General features: G+C 36.9%; 1 protein-coding gene across 2 annotated transcripts in view; it reads left to right on the top strand.

Annotated features, from left to right (window-relative positions):
* usp37 (ubiquitin specific peptidase 37) overlaps positions 1 to 20,507 on the top strand; it is a 126,768-nt gene that overhangs the window by 13,057 nt on the left and 93,204 nt on the right. For both annotated transcript variants that reach the window (XM_039756488.1, XM_039756487.1), the window contains exon 2: positions 17,600 to 17,824. In XM_039756488.1, coding sequence (XP_039612422.1) covers positions 17,666 to 17,824 — 159 coding nt within the window. In that variant the 5' untranslated portion in view covers positions 17,600 to 17,665. The remainder of the gene's footprint in view (positions 1 to 17,599; positions 17,825 to 20,507) is intronic.

Below are 20,507 nucleotides of genomic sequence, written 5' to 3'. Positions count from 1 at the left end.
ATGCACCTGTGTGTGTCTCTCTCTCTCTCTCTCTCTCTCTCTCTCTCTCTCTCTCTCTCTCTCTCTCTCGCGCGCCTGTGTGTGTGTCTCACTCTCTCATATGCGTCTGTGTGTCTCACTCTCTCATATGCGTCTGTGTGTCTCACTCTCTCGCTCGCGCGTCTGTGTGTGTCTCTCTCTCACTCGCGCGTCTGTGTGTGCCTGCCTGTCTCTCGCTCGCGCGTCTGTGTGTGCCTGCCTCTCTCTCGCTCGCGCGTCTGTCTGTGTCTCTCTCATGTGGACTGTAGCACAGACGAAAGCGACTGAGGCTGTGTTTGGTGAGTTGTTGCGTGCGGGCACATGAACAGGCAGTGCACATGCCTCGAGAGCGACGGTGGACACAGGAGAAGGGTTATAGTTGGTGGGCGGAGCTCTTTCGTACGTATACCATGACGCGGGAGGAGGGTTAGAGTTGGCGGGCGAGGCTCTGTCGAGCGTATCCCATGATCTTAGAGTTGGCGGGAGTGGCTCTCTGTCTTGCTTGTGCTTGCTGTCTTACGTGCCGTTAGTGAATTATATATATATATAGATTAGCACGCCTGGTACTTCTTTGAAAAAACTTGTTGGTATTGGGTTAAGGACGCAGGTGGAGGGATTCAGATGAGAGATTATTCTATGTAAATCAGATAAATCTATCCTGGTGAAAGAATTTAATTTGTTTATAACGGAGTACTGGGGCTTAAGAGGATTCGCAGTGTTGTGGAGATGTACTATGTTATTTCTAATATCATTAATTTTTTGATTGAAAAATACAGCAATAGCCTCACAGGTTTCACTGGAAGTATTTTGGAGGCATTCCTTTGTGTTACCTGGGTTTAGCAGACGATCAATCGTAGAAAATAAAACTCTGGGATTGCTAGCATTGTTATTTATAATCTTAGAGAAATAGCAGCGCCTGTCAAGACGGACGGTGTTATTGTATTCTGTTATTTTACCATTCAATATCTCATAGTGGATAATCAGTTTTTAGTTTTCCTCCATTTATGCTCAGCTCTACGAAATGTTCTTTTTAAATCAGACACTCTTTGGGTCTTCCATGGTATAACAATGCTAGAAGATTTTTTAACTGTCTTTTCAGGTGCAACTATGTCAACAGCAGCTCTCCCTTTAGTATTAAATTTTTCCACCTTACTATTTACATTATCGCTATTATATTTGGCACTAAAACGGACTAATTGCTTAGAATGTTTGTAAGATTTAAAGCTGCTGATCAGTCAAAGCAGCGTTTTTTAACAATATGCTTCTCATGAATGTTTTCTATTATTATTTCTATATTAAATAGTAGAAGAAAACAATCTGATAGACCAATATCAATGATCTGCTTCACATCAACTTTTAGTCCTTTGGTAATTATTAAGTCTAACGTATGACCTGCTTTATGTGTAGGCTGATTAATGAGCTGTCTCAAATCAAGAGTCCAGGAGGTTCATGAATTCCTTTACTTTTAGGTCACACTGATTATCGATATGAAAGTTAAAGTCACCGATTATTAAGAGTGTGTCATAGTTCGTAATTAAAATTGACATTAAGTCTGAGAATTCCTCAAAGAAAGACGCGTTAAATTTAGGAGGTCTATACACGGATAATACTAGAACGTGAGAATCTCCATGAATAACAACGGCGAGATACTCAAAGGACTTGAATTTACCAAAACTAACATCTTTACACTTTAACCGGCAGGAATAGATTTTTGCCAAGTCGCCACCCTTCTTTCCTTGGCGATCAGCACGAGTAAAACTGTAATCCGGAGGCACAGATTTGATTAAAACAGCTACGCTGTCTGAGCTAAGCCACTTTTCACTTAGTGCAATAAAATCAATTTTTCTATCACTATTAAGATCGTTGATAAAAAACATCTTGTTAGTTAAAGCTCTAACATTTAATAGTATCATATTTAATGTTTTGGCGGGGCAGAGCTGAATTCTATGCGCGTTATTGATATTTGGAACAGAAACTAGGTTATTTTTGTTAGCGCCACTCTGTGTGTATTTTTTATGTAATCTATAATCTGTTTTTATAGTTTTAATGCATTGTTCATCTAAAGTAGTAATTGCAATTAAATTATTGGTGTTTATGCCGCACTGCCTAGATTTTTACATTAAGATTGGTTATTAGATTATTAATTTTGTGCACTTTTACGGAAGACTTTAAGCCATTATCATGTCCTAGCAAAGCAGTAGCATTACTTTATTTTCTAAAGTAGAAATAGACAGTCAAGATAGACAAATTACCTTAGCAATGTTTTCGGAAAGGACCCGGGTGCCGAATCTATTTGGATGTACCGTAGATCCCTGAATATAAGCCGACTCGGTATATAAGCCGACCCCCTTCTCTACCTACCAAATTACATGTATTTGCCGATGACCGGTATTTAAGCCGACCCCCTTCTCCATGCAAAATTTTCTAAATTTCCTTAAATGCGTCTCTTCAGGTATATTTATCATGTTTATCTGCGAGAATTTGAGACTGCCTGCATTTTTGTAGAAACCAGGAAGTGATTGCGGAGAAGTTTGGTAAAATGAAACCTTTGTGTTGAAACTATATACGCAAATACGATACATCGGCAGGTGGATTTCCGGAGACTTGTTATAAATTTGATTAACTTAAATATGCAATACAGTGGACCCTTGACTTACGAACTTAATTCGTTCGCGAAAGCTAACCCATAATGCGTTCCGAACCTCCCACTACAACACTTACTTAGCCTTTTCATAATAAAAAATGGTTGTATAATGTGCATAATTTACCAAAACACCAATAATTTTTCTAATGTACTAACCAAAAAGTTATAAAAAGTGCCTAGCCTACCAGAAGTAGGCTAGATTAAGCTAGGAGCATGGCGTTGCGCATGGTTGCAGCGGCTCAGGGCTCTCCTTTTCAGTGCACTTTTTTTGTTGTTTTTGTACTTTTTTTGCTTGTTTGTGCACGATCGGTTCGGCCAACATCCGCTATACCCGTCAGAACCTTATAGACATCGGTGTCCAGAGCCAGACATCTGTTTCGAGTGTTTTTCATCACACGCACAACATCCCAGACAACATAGCGAGACCAGCGGGATCTCCGTGGATTGTTGTCGGGTCTAGGAGACGACGCAGACAGAGGAGTGAAAGAAAGCACAAGCGGGGCCGCAGATCCGGTGTTATGCTAAGGCTAAAAAACAACCATACAAGCCCTATACAGAACTTTTTTTTTTTGCAACTACTTTGCATCTTTTTGCACCATTTGTTTATTTGTTTATTTACTTGTTGTGTTCTACACATATGTCTGCACTGAAGGAGCTGCTTTTAATCTCATTGTACATGTGTATAGTGACAATAAAAGGCATTCTATTCTAGAAACAACAATTTCATACTGTACTCAATGAAACGGAAGGTGATTATTGTTGGTGATTATTTTAGCCTCCTTATGCAAATCTTTTCTTTGTAAAATTGTTGAGATGGTGGATTTTGACATGCTAGCGAGATCGGTCACACGAACAGCACTCTCATATTTACACACAATTTCCATCTTCGTTTCGATTGTGATCGCTTTCTTTACCTTCTCTTTCTTCCTTAGCAATTATGTGTCTTGCTTGCATGGTCTTAGTGAATTATATATATATAGGTAAATCACTGCAATGACCGAAATTACAACCACAAACACATGTATCTGGGCTCCGACTGACGCTTACTAACGCTTTCGTTTGTTTGTTTACAATCGCGCAAGCGGATACACGTGACCGCAAATTGGTCGTAAATCAAAACAAAAATTTTTATTTTAAACTTCCTGATAATTTATTATAAATTTTATTAATAAAATCAACAACTAAAAGACTTTTTTGAATAATTTCTTTATTTAATTTAAAGTACCTGCATGCAAAGTTACTTCTTCATTTGAAAGATGACGCTGTGGTTTCATCATTAATTACTTCCGTATTCATCGGCAAAACCGGCATTGCGCTGGAAATCTTGATTCTGAAATGATACTTTTTGTATAAGCCGACCCCCAAACTCCAAGCCAAAAATCTAGGATGAAATTCTCGGCTTGTATTCCGGAATCTACACTAGGCCATCCCGCTTGAAGAAATGCAGCCTTTCCCAAAAGAGGTCCCAGTTGTCGATGAACCCAATGTCTTGATTCTCACAGAAGCCTTTCAGTCAGTTGTTTAATCCCAGCAGACAACTGTAATATTCATTTGTTTGTCTGACGAGAGGTAGTGGACCCGAAATGAAGATCTTTGCTGATGGGGTCCTCTCCTTCGTGTCTTTAATTAGTGCCGCGAAGTCAGCCTTAAAAATCTCCGACTGTCGGTGCCTTATGTCGTTTACGCCAGCGTGTAATACAATGGATCCAACTGCTCTCTTGTGCTTCTATTGGACAGTTGGCGCACGTCTCATCACATCTCGGACTCGAGCACCGGGAAAACAAGAAACAAAAGATTTTCGATTAGGGCATGTGATATTGAGGTTTCGTACAGTCGAATCACCTACCACGATTACATCACTCGAGGTTGAAGGCAAACTGGGGACGCGGAGAGGGTCGAACCGGTTCTGGGTTGAGATTCTTGCCTGTGCTGATGGAGGTGTTCTAGCCTTGAACCTCCACCTGCATAGCTGAAACACGCCGAGATCTTCATCGGCGTTGTCGCTTCTACGAGGAGTGGGGGTTATTATTATTTGTTTAAATATTATGCAGTTTAATGATGGTAAAGTTGTTTAAAAAGTCACTTTAACGTGTCAGTGGACAGAGATTGTTAACATTAACAAAGTGTAGTTGGTTTACAAAAAATATTTACTATTTATTCCTTTTTTAAGACATGTTCATTGCATAACAACTTTTGACAAGCACCTCTGGATATTTTACTAAGTCTAAATGCCTCTTTTGATGGTTGAAAATATGTTGTCAAAATTATAGTTTAAGTTGTCTGCAAAATTTGTTCAATTAAAAGGTTCTATATTTTAACTGCAACTGCCATGCAATGTGATTCCTTCACTTCATTAGTGCCACCCCCTTGTAAATTATCACATTATAGGGCCATGCAAGCCTGTATTAGTACTTGTATGCACATTAACATGTTTTTGTGTACAATGTGCAATTCTCATAACAGTGGAATAGGTTATTCTTATCCAATCTACTGCAGTAATTGCAGTGGAAAATGTGGTTAACATCCACTCATGCGTGGGGAAAAAAATACAGTCAAATACCGTGAAACCGGTATAATTTTGAAATATACCATGATATAGATTTCTGGTCATACCGCCCAGCAGTGCTGGATTAACCATATAAGCAAAGTAAGCACATGCTTAGGGCATCAAGGGTAAAGGGGGCACCACAAAAAATTTTCATGGCCGAATTTATCACATAAATTATTAAATTAATTAAATTTATAGCCTTTTTCAAAATTTTATGAAAAATGAATAATGCCTCCCTGTACCTCCCTATGCTGTCACTACTTGTAGATGGCACCTTACACAGTGCATTCTGCATACTGGTGCCATCTACGATGGGGAATTCCTGTTTCATGGTGATTCCCTTAAACGCCATGTTATGTCAAAATATTGTGAAAATAATTTGATTCCAAACAATGTTTTTATATTTTTAAATAATAGTTAATAGTTGATTAAAAATTATTATCACGTAATTGTTGTTTCATGAATTATCTGTTATTTAACTTAAAATAAATTTCTAGTGCATAGAAAGGGTTATTTTCTGTTTTAAGCAAAAACAAAAAATCATCCCAGTTTAAAGAAAAATATTCTGGGAAGTCTATTTAATTCTATTCTTGGATATTTTTAAATTCATTTAGATTAAGTAAAAGTGAAAATCGTAGAGCTGATTACTATTGGATAAAATTGTTTATAGCTTTTTTACTAATAAAGATTTATTAACAACATTTTCACAAAATATTCTTCAAATCTTGTACTAAGAATATGTGTAAATAGATTTGCTAAATTGACACAAAAGCCATAAATAAATGAAATAATCAAAATGGTAAATCTCTTACATTTCAAAAAAAAACCTTTAAAATCGAACCCAAACGTTAAAATTTGTAAAATTTCGGATGCCATTTTCTCTTCAAGTAATGATGATAACGTGATCAGATCTTTATCAAAAAGCAGTGTCGCACAAAATACATTTTTAAATCAATTTTGGGGTTAAAGTCAATTTCTACAGGTTTTGGCAGGAGATTGTAGTCCTTAGAATAATGGCAGATAATTAAGATAAAAATAAAATGAAGCATACAAAATTAAATATTATTTTCCTTTACTATAAGTATGTTTTGTTTAATATCAAATTTTCGATAATAAAATACAATTTTATTTTCTAGTTTATCTATACTAATAAAAGGCAAAGCCCTCACTGACTGACTGACTCACTGACTCATCACAAATTCTCCAAATTCCCGTGTAGGTAGAAGGCTGAAATTTGGCAGGCTCATTCCTTACAGCTTCCTTACAAAAGTTGGGCAGGTTTCATTTCGAAATTCTACGGATAATGGTCATAACTAGAAGCTATTTTTCTCCATTTACTGTAATGGAGTTGAGCTCGAAAGCCGTTGGGGGCGTAGTTTCGTGTGACATCATCACGCCTCTCACGTAATCACGCATTACGTAGAAAACCAGGAAGAGCTACAAAAAGCGCTGACGAAAACATGCATTATGTAATTAAGAAGGCAGCGAAACAATTAGAAGCGAGCGAGTGACATATAAAACCATATTCAGTGGCTCACGTGAACTGACGCAGTGCGCAGTGCTGAACAAAAACCGAATTACACTGCTACGCTCAAATAGACAAACCACACGCCATGTGTGTATATATATATATATATATATATATATATGTATGTATGTGTGTGTGTGTGTGTGTGTGTGTGTGTGTGTATATATATATATATATATATATATATATGTATATATAATGTGTGTGTGTGTGTGTGTATATATATATATATATATATATATATTATATATGTATATATATATGTATATATATATGTATATATATATGTATGTATATATGTATATGTATATATATGTATGTATATATATATATGTATGTATATATATATGTGTATATATATGTATATATATGTATATGTGTATATATATGTATATATATGTATATGTGTGTATATATATGTATATATATGTATATGTGTGTATATATATGTATATGTATATATGTATACATATGTATATGTATATATGTATATATGTATATATGTATATATATATATATATGTATATATATATATATATATATATATGTGTATATATGTATGTATATATATATATATATATATATATATATATATATATGTATATACTAATAAAAGGCAAAGCCCTCACTGACTCATCACTAATTCTCCAACTTCCCGTGTGGGTGGAAGGCTGAAATTTGGCAGGGTCATTCCTTACAGCTTCCTTACAAAAGTTGGGCAGGTTTTATATCGAAATTCTACGCGTAATGGTCATAACTGTAAGCTGTTTTTCTCCATTGACTGTAATGGAGATGAGCTTGAACGCCGTGGGCGGAGTTTCGTGTGACATCATCACGCCTCCACGTAATCACGCAGTACATAGAAAACCAGGAAGACCTCCAAAAGCGCTGAAGAAAACATGCATTATATAATTGAGAAGGCAGCGAAACAATAAGAAGCGGAAAGTGACATATACAACCATGTTCATGAGTTCTGCTACTTCGGAAACAAAGCACGATGTAAACCTACACTTTAAATTAAGTTCATAGACAGGCTGCCGCTGGCGTTTCTAATTTAGTGCCTGCCCATATAAGGCCGTCCGTCAGCGGCAATCCAATAGCAAACTCCCACTAAATATTCACGGGTGAAGGACTGTGTTTATGGAGAGGAAGATGAGATGGTCAGGGTGGTGTTTGACACAAACTCAGCGAAACTGCGAGAAAGTTTTAAGTGCCAGGACTAAGGTAACATTAAATACAGCCACGGACATAGCACGAGATGGCACCAGCACAGCTGGGAACCTTCGTTGCATGTACACGGCGGCTCACGTGAACTGGACGCAGTGCAGAGATAAAGGCAACAGTTCCAAAGAGAGCTGAACAAAACCGAATTACACAATTGAAAAGGCAGCAAAAAATATCAAGCGTCTGATAAGCATATTCATAAATCCAGCTACTGTGGAAACAAAGCACACGGTGGAAAAAGTCAATGTCCCGCTAAAGGAAGACAGTGTAAAAAAAACCCGTGCATGCAGTGTGTCAGGTCTCAGATAAAGAAGTAGACGAGCTGTTTATTGATGCAGTAAGAAACGAATCGATGAAAGAAACCTGTCATCTTTACAACGATTGACAAACACGGAATGTAACTTGAACACAACACATCCTACAAATCTGAGCCAGATTGAAAGAAATAATGATAATCAAATCCTTGATGACCGCAACACTCAGTAACACTCACAAAACAAATACTGTATATTGACAGTCATGTTACGTTATTTTTAAAATGTTCCCTTTTGTTTTTCTAGCTTTTTTAACACACTACTTCTCCGCTGCGATACTTTATTCGCCATCAATGATTGTTTTGGTAAAGCCATACTCAGTGTATTCATTAGATGAACGGCAAAAAAGTAAGAGCGAGGGGAGGATGCAGGCTGTAGTGCGCGTCAACTCTATCTGAATTGCGCGATCACATTTCAAAAAATATATCTTTTCAAGTTCTATTTAGTCCATATTTGTCAAACTCAAGGGCCACGGGCCACATCCGGCCGGCCGTGTAATTAGATCCGGACCCCGAGATCATTTTATATACTGTATTATTGTTATTAATGGCCCAGGTATATGAAGCGCTGGTAACACAATAAACTACAGATCCCATAATGCAGCGCTTCAGCTGCCTTGCCGAACACTTACCGCGTTAATCAAGTGTAGCTTATGATGCTGCAAGTTATTGCGAAGCTAGCTCACGCGATGCTGGAGAGAAAAGTTCATTCTGAAAATAGAGCCTTTAAAAAGCGATGGGAGGCTGAGTATATGTTTACTGAACCCGTGTGTCTCATTTGTGGAGCTAATGTGGCTGTAATTACAGAATTTAATCTAAGACGGCACTATGAGACAAAACATCAGGGAGTTCTGTGTTGTGGAGATTCTCAGGTTGGATTGCAGGTGCTCATCAGTGAGGCTGAAAGACCTGAATGCAATGCAGAAGATACAGAAAGCAGAAGAATTAAATAAGAATCTGACACTTCAGCGGACGTTTTACCCGTGCACAATCACAAAGTGATTTCAAGTGAAGTTGCTTTTATGGGAGACACAAATGCACCAGTGCAACTTTCCCTGTTGCCAAGTAATGTTGAACCAAGTCGTCACTACGGTGTTCCCAAATACGCACTTTGCTGATAAACCGGCGCACTGAGTTTGCACGGCGCTTTGGTGACTTTGAAGAACAAAAAAAGTCCGTCTACATGCGGCTCGAACCTTGTGCATGTTTGGTAGCACATATCTGTGTGAGAAGCTCTTCTCAGTGATAAAGGCTAACAAAACAGCACACAGGAGTCGCCTCACTGATGAGCACCTGCAATCCATCCTGAGAATCTCCACAACACAGAACCTCACACCAAACATAAACGAACCTGTTGCCAAAAATAGATGCCAGGCGTCCAGCTCTAAAATGACATATGAGCAAAGACAACTTAATGATTTGATTTGTTATTGCTGAAAGGAACACATTTTATTTATATTTCCAGGTTTTGTTGTGCAGCATGTTCATATTTGAATTTGTATAATTTTGAAAGGATATATTTTTATGGAAAGCAAAATCTTTTGGGATATTTAAAATCTAAGTTTATTTTTTATATAAATTTACATAAGAGTAAAGAAATTTGAATGTGTTCTTTTAAGTTATTTAAGGTTTGAGTTGATTTATTCACGAATAATATTCCTGTCTGTTTTTACCATTCCTACCAAAGATATTTCTGTCGACTAAATAAAAATTCCTTCTATTTAAAATTTAAATAGAACTTGAACAAATACGATAGTTCATAATATCCACGCAGACTTGCACGTAAAAGCGGGAGTTATCCGTTTTAACAAGCAGCGTATTGCACTGATACGAAATAGCTGTGTGTGTATATATGTAGATATGTATGTATATATATGTTTATATATGTGTGTGTGTATGTGTATATATATATATATGTGTGTGTGTGTATGTATGTATGTGTGTATGTATATGTATGTGTATATATGTAGATATATATATATGTATGTATATATGTGTATATGTATAGATATGTATATATATATGTTTATGTGTGTGTGTGTAAATATATATATATATATATATATATATATATATATATATATATATATATATATGACAGCAACACTCATCACTCACAACAGTGACAAAACAATTACATTGACAATCATGTTAAGTTATTTTCAAAATGTTTCCTTTTCTTTTCATTGCTTCTTTAACACTACTTCTCCGCTAAGCTGGTATTTTGCTAGTATATATATGTATATACATATATGTGTATATATATCTATGTATATATATATCTATGTATATATATATATATATATATAGATAGATATATATATACACATAGATATATACATATATATATGTATATGTGTATATATATATATATATGTGTGTGTGTGTGTGTGTGTGTATATATATATATATGTATATATATGTGTATATATATGTGTGTATATATATATATATGTATATATATGTAAGTATATGTATATCTATACTAATAAAAGGCAAAGCCCTCACTCACTCACTGACTCACTCACTGACTCATCACTAATTCTCCAACTTCCCGTGTAGGTAGAAGGCTGAAATTTGGCAGGCTTATTCCTTACAGCTTACTTACAAAAGTTGGGCAGGTTTCATTTCGAAATTCTATGCATAAGGGTCATAACTGGAAGCTATTTTTCCCCATATAATGTAATGGAGTCTTGAGTTGGAGATGGCCATGGGGGGCGGAGTTTCGTGACATCATCACGCCTCCTACGTAAGTACGTAGAGAACAAGGAAGAACTCCAAACAGCGATGAGCACAAAACGCCATTTCACAATTGAGAAGGCAGAAAAACATTATGAAGCAAATGATGCATACAAGCATATTCATAAGTACAGCTACTGCGGAAACAAAGCACGGCGTGAACCGTAAGTTTATATTAAATTAAGTTCATAGACAGGCTGCCACTAGCGTTTGTAATTTAGTGCCTGCCCATATAAGGCCGTCCATCAGCGGCAATCCAATACAAACACTGCCGGTAAATATTCACGTGTGAAGGACTGTGCTTATGCAGAGGAAGATGAGATGGTCAGGGTGGTGTTTGGCACAAACTCATTGAAACTGCGAGAGAAACTTTTAAGTGCCGGGTCTTAGCTGACATTACGAGATGGCACCAGTACAGCTGGGAACCTTCGATGCAAGAACACCAAGCGGCTCACGTGAACTGACGCAGTGCACAGACAAAAAGCAACAGTTCCAAAGAGTGCTGAACAAAACCGAATTACACAATTGAGAAGGCAGCAAAAAATATGAAGCGTCTTATACATACAATCATATTCATAAGTGCAGCTACTGCGGAAACAAAGCACACGGTGGAAAAAGTGAATGTCCTGCTAAAGGAAGACAGTGTAAAAAAACCCGTGCATGCAGTTTGTCACATCACAGATAAAAGGAAGACGAGCTGTTTATTGATGCAGTAAGGAACTAATCGATGAATGAAACCTCTTATCTTTACAGCGATTGACAAACACGGAATGTAACTTGAACACATCCTACAAATACGAGCCTGATTGAAAGAAATAATGATAATCAAATCCTTGATGACAGCAACATTCAATAACACTCACAAAACAATTACTGTATATTGACAATCATGTTACGTTATTTTTAAAATGTTCCATTTTCTTTTTCATAACTTCTACTTCTCCACTGGTACACGGGTATATATATATAAATGTATATATATACCCGATCTACAATACATACTTTAGCATAGACAAGCCACACGCTGTGGCTAATTGTAGAGTCTTAAGCCTCTAACGCCGACATTCGAGGTTCGATTCCCGAGAGGGATGTACTGACTATGTCGCGCTACCGATTCATTTTACCTTCGATCTCCTTGGTTTGGGACGTATGAAAAATATTAGGTTAACGCAGAATCATGTTACGTTATTTTAAAATTTTCCCTTTCTTAGCACAAGCACAGCTGAGAAGCTTCGATGCATGTACTCCATAACGCGTTAAAAAAATAACGCATTTAATCACACTTTCAATTCCAAGCAAGCGGGAACTTTTGTCAATGCATGATTTCCTGGTACATCCATTACACTGATGCACACATCACAGCTACAAAAATGTTAGAGTCGGAATAAAGCGCGTTCCTACGACTGATCATTTCGACTACCGAGCGAAGCCTTGATAAAAGCATGGTTTTGTGCACACTGAAAAGCAAGCAAAATTAGATGCATTACAGAAAGCGGACTTTGTGGCTCTTACTGGGGATCATTGGACTTCCGTGACCGTTAGTAATTCTAAATACATCTAATTACAAAATGTTCAATGATCACACTGTTTTAGCCTAATGTACAAAATAATTTTGGCTAATGTTACTCAGAGTTTAAAGAGTAAGCTGGTCAAATTACCTTTTATGTTTCTGACTTATTTTTTAAGAAGAAAAACTGCACTTTATGTTGAAATTTTGGTTATTATTATTTAAAGACAATACTATTCTGAAAATGTACTTAAAGTACTTAAACTACCACTTTATTTTTAAGTCTGCCCAATTTTAACCAGGGATGATATTTTTGTTTCTGTTTTGAATTCAAATGCAGTTTAAAGCTTTTTTTCAGAAATTAAAACAGCTTCAGTTTACAATATTCATGTCCATGTCTATTATTTGATTCTGTCACCCACTAAAACCGTTTTAAATTAAAAAAAAAAATTTGCGATTTGGGGCAAATTTACGTGTGATTACATACGATTAATCAAGATAAATTCTTACACAGCCTCTAATTAATTGGATTAATTTTTTTAATAGAGTCCCACCCCTAATATATATATATATATATATATGTAGATATATATATGTAGATTTGTATATATATATATATGTGTATATACAGTATATATGTAGATATGTATATGTTGTATATACAGTATGTATATGTGTGTGTGTATATATACAATATGTGTATATGTATATATGTATATGTATATATATGTATGTGTGTATATGTATATATATATATATATATATATATATATATATATATATATGCCAGAAACACTCATGACAATGACAAAACAATTACATTGTCAATCATGTTACGTTATTATTAAAATGTTTCCTTTTCTTTTACTTCTCCGCTGCCAATCGCAGGTATTTTGCTATATATATATATATATATAATATAAATAGATAGATATGACAACACTCATATCAATGACAAAACAATTACATTAACAATCATCTTACGTTATTTTTAAAATGTTTGCTTTTCTTTTTCATAACTTCTTTAACACACTACTTCTCCGCTGCGAAGCCCGGGTATTCTGCTAGTATACATATATATATGACAGCAACATTCATCACTCACAACAGTGACAAAACAATTACATTGACAATCATGTTACGTTATTTTCAAAATGTTTCCTTTTGTTTTTCATTACTTCTTTAAGGCCTTGTTCACACGGGCGTTAAAATCGAGCGTTTTTGCGTCAGAAGCGTCCGTGAGCGGATCAAGCGCAGAGTGTTTTCTACACGAAGGAGTCAATGAGAGTGTTCACACGGGCTTTGGTGACGTGCGTTTGTCTGGCAGGGCGTTTATACGGCATCAAAAAGCGTTGCATGCAGCTTTTCTTGGCGTTCAAAACCCAACGAACGCAAGGAAACCGCTTCTAGTTCGCTTTCTGCGCGTTTATTTTACGCTTCGGAGGACCAGATATTTTTATGTTTTCATATACAACATATATATTTTCATATTGCTTATTTTATTTTATTGTCTCATGTAATTTGTAAATCATGAACCTATTAATTTATGTTCTAATATAATATTTGATAACGATTATGTGGGGGGGGGGGCATTTCAGTGCATAACACCGGTGTAAGCGCACACTCGACTACTGTTTCCTTACCTCAAAGTGACAAGTAGTCTCTCTTCGGGGCTAACACCAAGTCGCTGTCAATGTGGCATTGCACCAGCTGCAGCAGACAATCAAAAGTGGAAACCGACATCCGACAGTAATTAAAAAACTTGCGCGGAAATTTTCGCATTTCTTCATAAAGCACAAAAAAAACTTCCTTTAACCCGACGTTGTGCAGTCAGAGGATGAACCCAGTAGTGGCGGCGATTTTTTCTCTCCCTACGTCGCCGTATTTTTAAAACAAGAAGATTAATATCTAACATAGCAAAATGGTCCCTATTGAAAGGAGGCACCTCAAATAAAACGACAAGGGCTTTCATTTCCAGTTCCCGACACACACCTCCACAGGTTAACACACAAACTACAATTTGGGCTGCAGGCTGGCGTTAGACAGAGACAAACGAACGCCGGTGTAGAAGTCAATCGATCGCCACCACAAAATGCAACATAAACGTCTAGGACGTTCAGTGCAAGTTCGTTTATCCAAAAACTTAACGCCCGTGTGAACAAGGCCTAACACACTACTTCTCCGCTGTGAAGCGCGGGTATTTTGCTAGTTGTTTTAATATTTTGAATTACTAGTGTAAGGGGGCACCAAAATTACTTTGTGCTTAGGGCATCTAAGGGTCTTAATCTGGCCCTGCCGCCCAGCATAAGATATAGGACACACCTGTAGGAAGAGTTGAGCGATTGGGGTGAAGGGTAAGATTTGGCTTTCACGCCAAACAGCCTGTGTGGTTTAAACTTAAACATTTAGCTGTCAGTAGAGGTGTAGCTGGTTTGGATTTTGATGGGTCTTATTTTTAAACAGTAGTTACCTGACTACTGGTAGGATTTTTTTTTGATTTTGGTGTTTGTCCTTGCTCTGCTGCTGCTGTGGCCATGACCATAATAGTAAAGTATGGGAAAGCAAGTACAGGTGTTAATGTAATACAGTATTGTTAACCTAAGTTTGAATATATTTGAATATTTTTTTTTAATTTTAATATTCAAACCTTATGTTATAGATAATTTGTTAACTTTTCAATGCTGAGCAAACTAGCTTATGAATTCCTGTGCCTTCCTGCCCCATGTTTGCTATCAGAGAGACTGTTTAATTCCGGAGGCAGTGTAGTCACATGTTGCTGTTCATGTCTGAAACCAGCAAAAGATGACATGCTGGAGTTCTTGACAAAAAATCTGTAAAGACTGCAGTGAGTGTTAAGAAGAAGAGGAGATGTTAGGGAAATAAGTATTATGTCAGGCTTCCGTTTGCAGTAATTTAAAAAGTTTATTTGTTCTGTGGATTATCCTATGGTGGCAGCCCTTGTGTTTTGGAGGGAGTTCAAAAGTTAAATGCTTTATTTGAATGTGCAGTATTTAGATATTTTGTGTAACATTTATATTCTGTTTTTGTTATAATATTTAGTTATCTGTTTTTTGATAGTTATTGTGTGGTTTGTCAATTTATAAGCTAAATGTTGGCTGCATCAGGAGTGGGCAGGAGGAGGAGTACAGAAAGTTAATCAAAGACTTTGTTAAATGGTGCGACTCAAACCAATTACACCTTAACACCAGCAAGACCAAGGAGCTGGTGGTGGATTTTAGGAGGCCCAGGCCCCTCATGGACCCTGTGATCATCAGAGGTGACTGTGTGCAGAGGGTGCATACCTATAAATATCTGGGAGTGCAGCTGGATGACAAATTGGACTGGACTGCCAATACTGATGCTCTATGTAAGAAAGCTCAGAGCAGAATATACTTTCTGAGAAGGTTGGCATCCTTCAACATCTGCAGTAAGATGCTGCAGATGTTCTACCAGACGGTTGTGGCAAGTGCCCTCTTTTACGCGGTGGTGTGCTGGGGTGGCAGCATAAAGATGAAAGACGCCTCACGCCTGGACAAACTTGTTAAGAAGGCAGGCTCCATTGTAGGATTAAAGTTGGACAGTTTAACATCTGTGGCAGAGCGACGGGCACTAAGCAAACTCCTGTCAATCATGAAGAATCCACTGCATCCACTTAACAGTGTCATCTCCAGACAGAGGAGTAGCTTCAGTGACAGACTTTTGTCACTGTCCTGTTCCACTGACAGACTAAAGAGATCGTTCCTCCCCCACACTATGCGACTCTTCAATTCCACCCGGGGGAGTAAATGTGAACATTAATTTTATTTTAATTCTTTTCATTTTTATTACTATTTAATTTAATATTGTTTCTTTGTATCAGTATATTGCTGCTGGATTATGTGAATTTCCCCTTGGGATTAATAAAGTATCTCTATCTATCTATCTATCTATCTATCTATCTATCTATCTATCTATCTATCTATCTATCTATCTATCTATCTGTCTGTCTGTCTGTCTGTCTGTCTGTCTGTCTGTCTGTCTGTCTGTCATTAAATTATATTGTGTTGATTATCAATTGTGCAATATTTAGATGCTACTTTTGAGCCACAAGTCACAAATTTTATGATCTGTTTCTTTGTTCTGTGCCAATTAAAGAATTTATTAGAAACGCCATCCTTCTATTAGAATATAAATCAGCTAATATTTTGATGGTATCTATTGGTAATACCCTATCATGTTTTAAATGCATTTTACACAATGAATATTGAACTGAAACTTCAAAAAGTTATATTGCAAGTCAAATCTTAATTACAATATCAGTCAGAAAAAATAACAATTACTTATTTTCCCCAAATCATTCCAGCCCTAGCTTAATGCCCAGTGTACCTAGGATAGACCACGTTCCCTGCAACACTAAATTGGATAAGTTAGTGGACAGATGATTTGATAAACTACTGTAACCTTATTCATGGTAATGAGATAAATAATATTATTTTAGAAATCCTGAGGAGAATAGTCAATTTTTTATCTTTTTTGTTCAAATGCACAACACTACAAGTTAATACAATTGACACAGGTGTTAATTGTTCACATCATTGCAGTGTCAAAGCATACACGGATTGTGTGGTGTGTTTTTTTTTTTTTCTTTTTTCATTTCTTGATTAATTCCATAACGGGATAAAAATGGTGATAATGAAAGCTTCTTTGCCTTGAAAACACAGCTAAGATGAACCATACAGAATTTTTAAATAATAGCCATGATTCCTGCAATCGTATGCTTAAATTCAAGCTCTGTTACCTATGCTGTATATTTTTAAGAGAAAAGTTAGCATGAGTTAGGATTTTCTTATTTTTCTAGCAGTTTTTCTCTGTTTTTAAAAAGTTTAAGGTTAACACTATATTTAATTACAAACTGTACCTAATGCAGTTAGTTTTATTTTTGTGTTTCAGCCATAAAATGCATTATGTCTAATCATGTGAATTATACTGCAATGATCTACAGGTAATGAAAGAAAATACGGTACATTCTGAGGACATCTTTGAGTTCATTCTGTTTTTTTGTTTATTGTACTTTTTTCTTTTTTTTCTTCTTTTTATAGAGCTCTAAAATTTGTCACAAGTGTGCCTCGTCAAGCTTTGACTGGATTTTCCTATCAGCTTAGACTATGTCATCAGTCCTGAAACTGTCTGGCAGTGTAAGGATATCTAACTTACAGCTAGGAACTACAAAATGGAGGGAAGGCGGATTTGAGATCCTTGAAAAAGAAACCAAAGTCAGTCTGTTGGTGTGGTTCACTAGTGGAGGTCTAACACAGTCTTTTCAGGTAAAAGCACTTTCAAGTTAATTATACAAACATTCATCCTATGTGGTAGTCCAGTGAGGTAGACCAAAAGAATGGGAAGAGTTGTCTCATTTTTATATAATTGTTCAAATTTAACAAAAAAAATATAACAAAAAAAAAATTAACATTTTTCTTAATTTTGAAGACTTAGTGTTTTTCTTTTCTGCAAACTTATATAGATGTTTAATAAATTAGAAGCCTTAGTTACATAGATATTGTTTTTTTTTTTTTAGATTTTTCCTTTACTAAAATTTGACTTTAATGTTTAAATTAAAAAATTTGCCTTCTTATTATTCATTTTAAATTCTCTTGTTTGGTTAATTTTCAGTTTTAAGTTTGACTAATGGGACAGAACGTGTGGGTTTATATATAGCAGGGGTTTCCAAATGTTTGGACGTCAAGTACCACCTGAGGTTAAATAAGTTGCATTGCGTACCACCCGCACCTTGTTGAAAGGGAGGGAGAGCTGTAAGGTGAGGAGTTTGGGTCTAAACCGCCCCGAAATCTGAATAAAAATTTGAAGAATTGGAAGAAATTATGCATAAAAGTAATGAAAAAATTTGTGCATGTACATAAATTGATCAATTCCGCCCCAAAACTAAATCTTGCTTTCGGCCTGTATGTGACACAATTACAGAAGACGAAATGGTATCGGCTTTGTGCTTAGATCTAGTGACTACGATGCAATACAGCCGCAGTGCACGTATAACAAACACGAGCGGTTTCTGTGAGGCAGAGTTACCGAAGACTAAATAGTGTCGCCGTTGTGCTTTCATCTAGTGACCAAAAGCTCAAAAAGTGAAGAAGTAGGAGTTGACTTCCGCGAAATGGAATTATGGTAGCGTTAAATGAACTAAATACTGATTCGAATAATAGGTTTTATTTATTCAAATGACGAAATTTCACACAACACTAAATTTGTGAATCCACGTATTATTGTATTTAAACAGTTTCATTGGTTTTTGCTCACAACAGGCTTGTCATAAAGGGTTTTGCACAGATAAATTAAATTTCAGGGACCGCGATGTGTACCACCTGAAAAGGCTCTGTGTACCAGCAGTGGTACGTGTACCATAGTTTGGGAACCACTGATATATAGGCCCACACATGGATTTGTGGTCAGCAAATGGTCAGTTTTGGTTTTTTTTTGTGCCTCATGCTGTTTGTATAGATTTTGTTCAACCCCACCCCACCCTCAGAATTGGAGTTTGTGGGTTTGAGAATGATACTTTTATAAGAAAACTGACTAACTGTGTGAGACTTGCTCTAGGTATGTTTTTTTTAAATGTAAAATCTTCTCTTACAATGAAGAGACCTTATTTTCATATAGTACCATCCTAAGGGGCTTTGTAAGTGCAGGACTTTGATATACAGTGTGTGTATGTATGTATGAATAGCTTAGATCAGGGATTCCCAGACTTTAAGTCAAGGGCCCCCAAAATGTTGTACCGTCTGGTCAAGGCTGCCCACTAATATAAACCCAATGTGAGAAAGCGGTAGTGTTGTGTTGTAAGACTTTAATATTGGGGGTTTGGGCGGGGGATTGAGAGGAAAGCTGATGTACAGTATATTTCTGGTACTAAAAATCCTGAAATGCTGGTACTGTATTGTTTTTAATTTTTCTATACTTTCCAGTACAGTAATCCCTCCTCGATCGCGGGGGTTGCGTTCCAGAACCCCCCCGCGATAGATGAAAATCCACGAAATAGAAACCATATGTTTGTATGGCGGGCGGCACGGTGGCGCAGTGGTAGCGCTGCTGCCTCGCAGTTAGGAGACCCGGGTTCGCTTCCCGGGTCCTCCCTGTGTGGAGGTTGCATGTTCTCCCGTGTCTGCGTGGGTTTCCTCCGGGCGCTCCGGTTTCCTCCCACAATCCAAAGACATGCAGGTTAGGTGGATTGGCAATTCTAAATCTACCCTAGTGTGTGTGGGTGTGTTTGTGTGTGTCCTGCGGTGGGTTGGCACCCTGCTCAGGATTGGTTCCTGCCTTGTGCCCTATGTTGGCTGGGATTGGCTCCAGCAGACCCCTGTGACCCTGTATTCGGATTCAGCGGGTTAGAAAATGGATGGATGGATGGATGGATGTTTATATGGTTATTTTTATATATTTTAAGCCCTTATAAACTCTCCCACACTGTTAACATTATTAGAGCCCTCTAGACATGACATAACACCCTTTAGTCAAAAGTTTAGACAGTGATGACAGTTCTTTCTCACAATTAAAAGAATGCAAATATATCTTCTCTTCAAAGGAATGCGTGTCAGGAGCAGAGAATGTCAGAGAGAGGGAGAGAAAAGCAAACAATCAAAAAATCAATACGTGCTTTTGGGCTTTTAAGTATGCCGAAGCACCGCGATAAAGCAGCATTTTTTAGAGGAGCGTCCATATTCTCTAGGCAAACCGCCCCTCTGCTCACACCCCCTCCGTCAGGCTCAGAGAATGTCAGAGAGAGTGAGAGAGACAGAGAAAAGCAAACAATCAAGCACCACGCGGGAAGCACATCGTATATCATTGAGGAGTTTTAGTTAATACGTGTTACATGCTCTGATTGGGTAGCTTCTAAGCCATCCGCCAATAACGTCCCTTGTATGAAATCAACTGGGTAAACAAACTGAGGAAGCATGTACCATAAATTAAAAGACCCATTGTCCGCAGAAATCCGCA

This window comes from Polypterus senegalus, chromosome 6, assembly GCF_016835505.1.
Source record: "Polypterus senegalus isolate Bchr_013 chromosome 6, ASM1683550v1, whole genome shotgun sequence".
Classification (NCBI taxonomy): Eukaryota; Metazoa; Chordata; class Cladistia; order Polypteriformes; family Polypteridae; genus Polypterus; species Polypterus senegalus.
The sequence above is the reverse complement of the archived record's forward strand: the minus strand, read 5'-3'. Positions and strand labels throughout refer to the sequence as shown.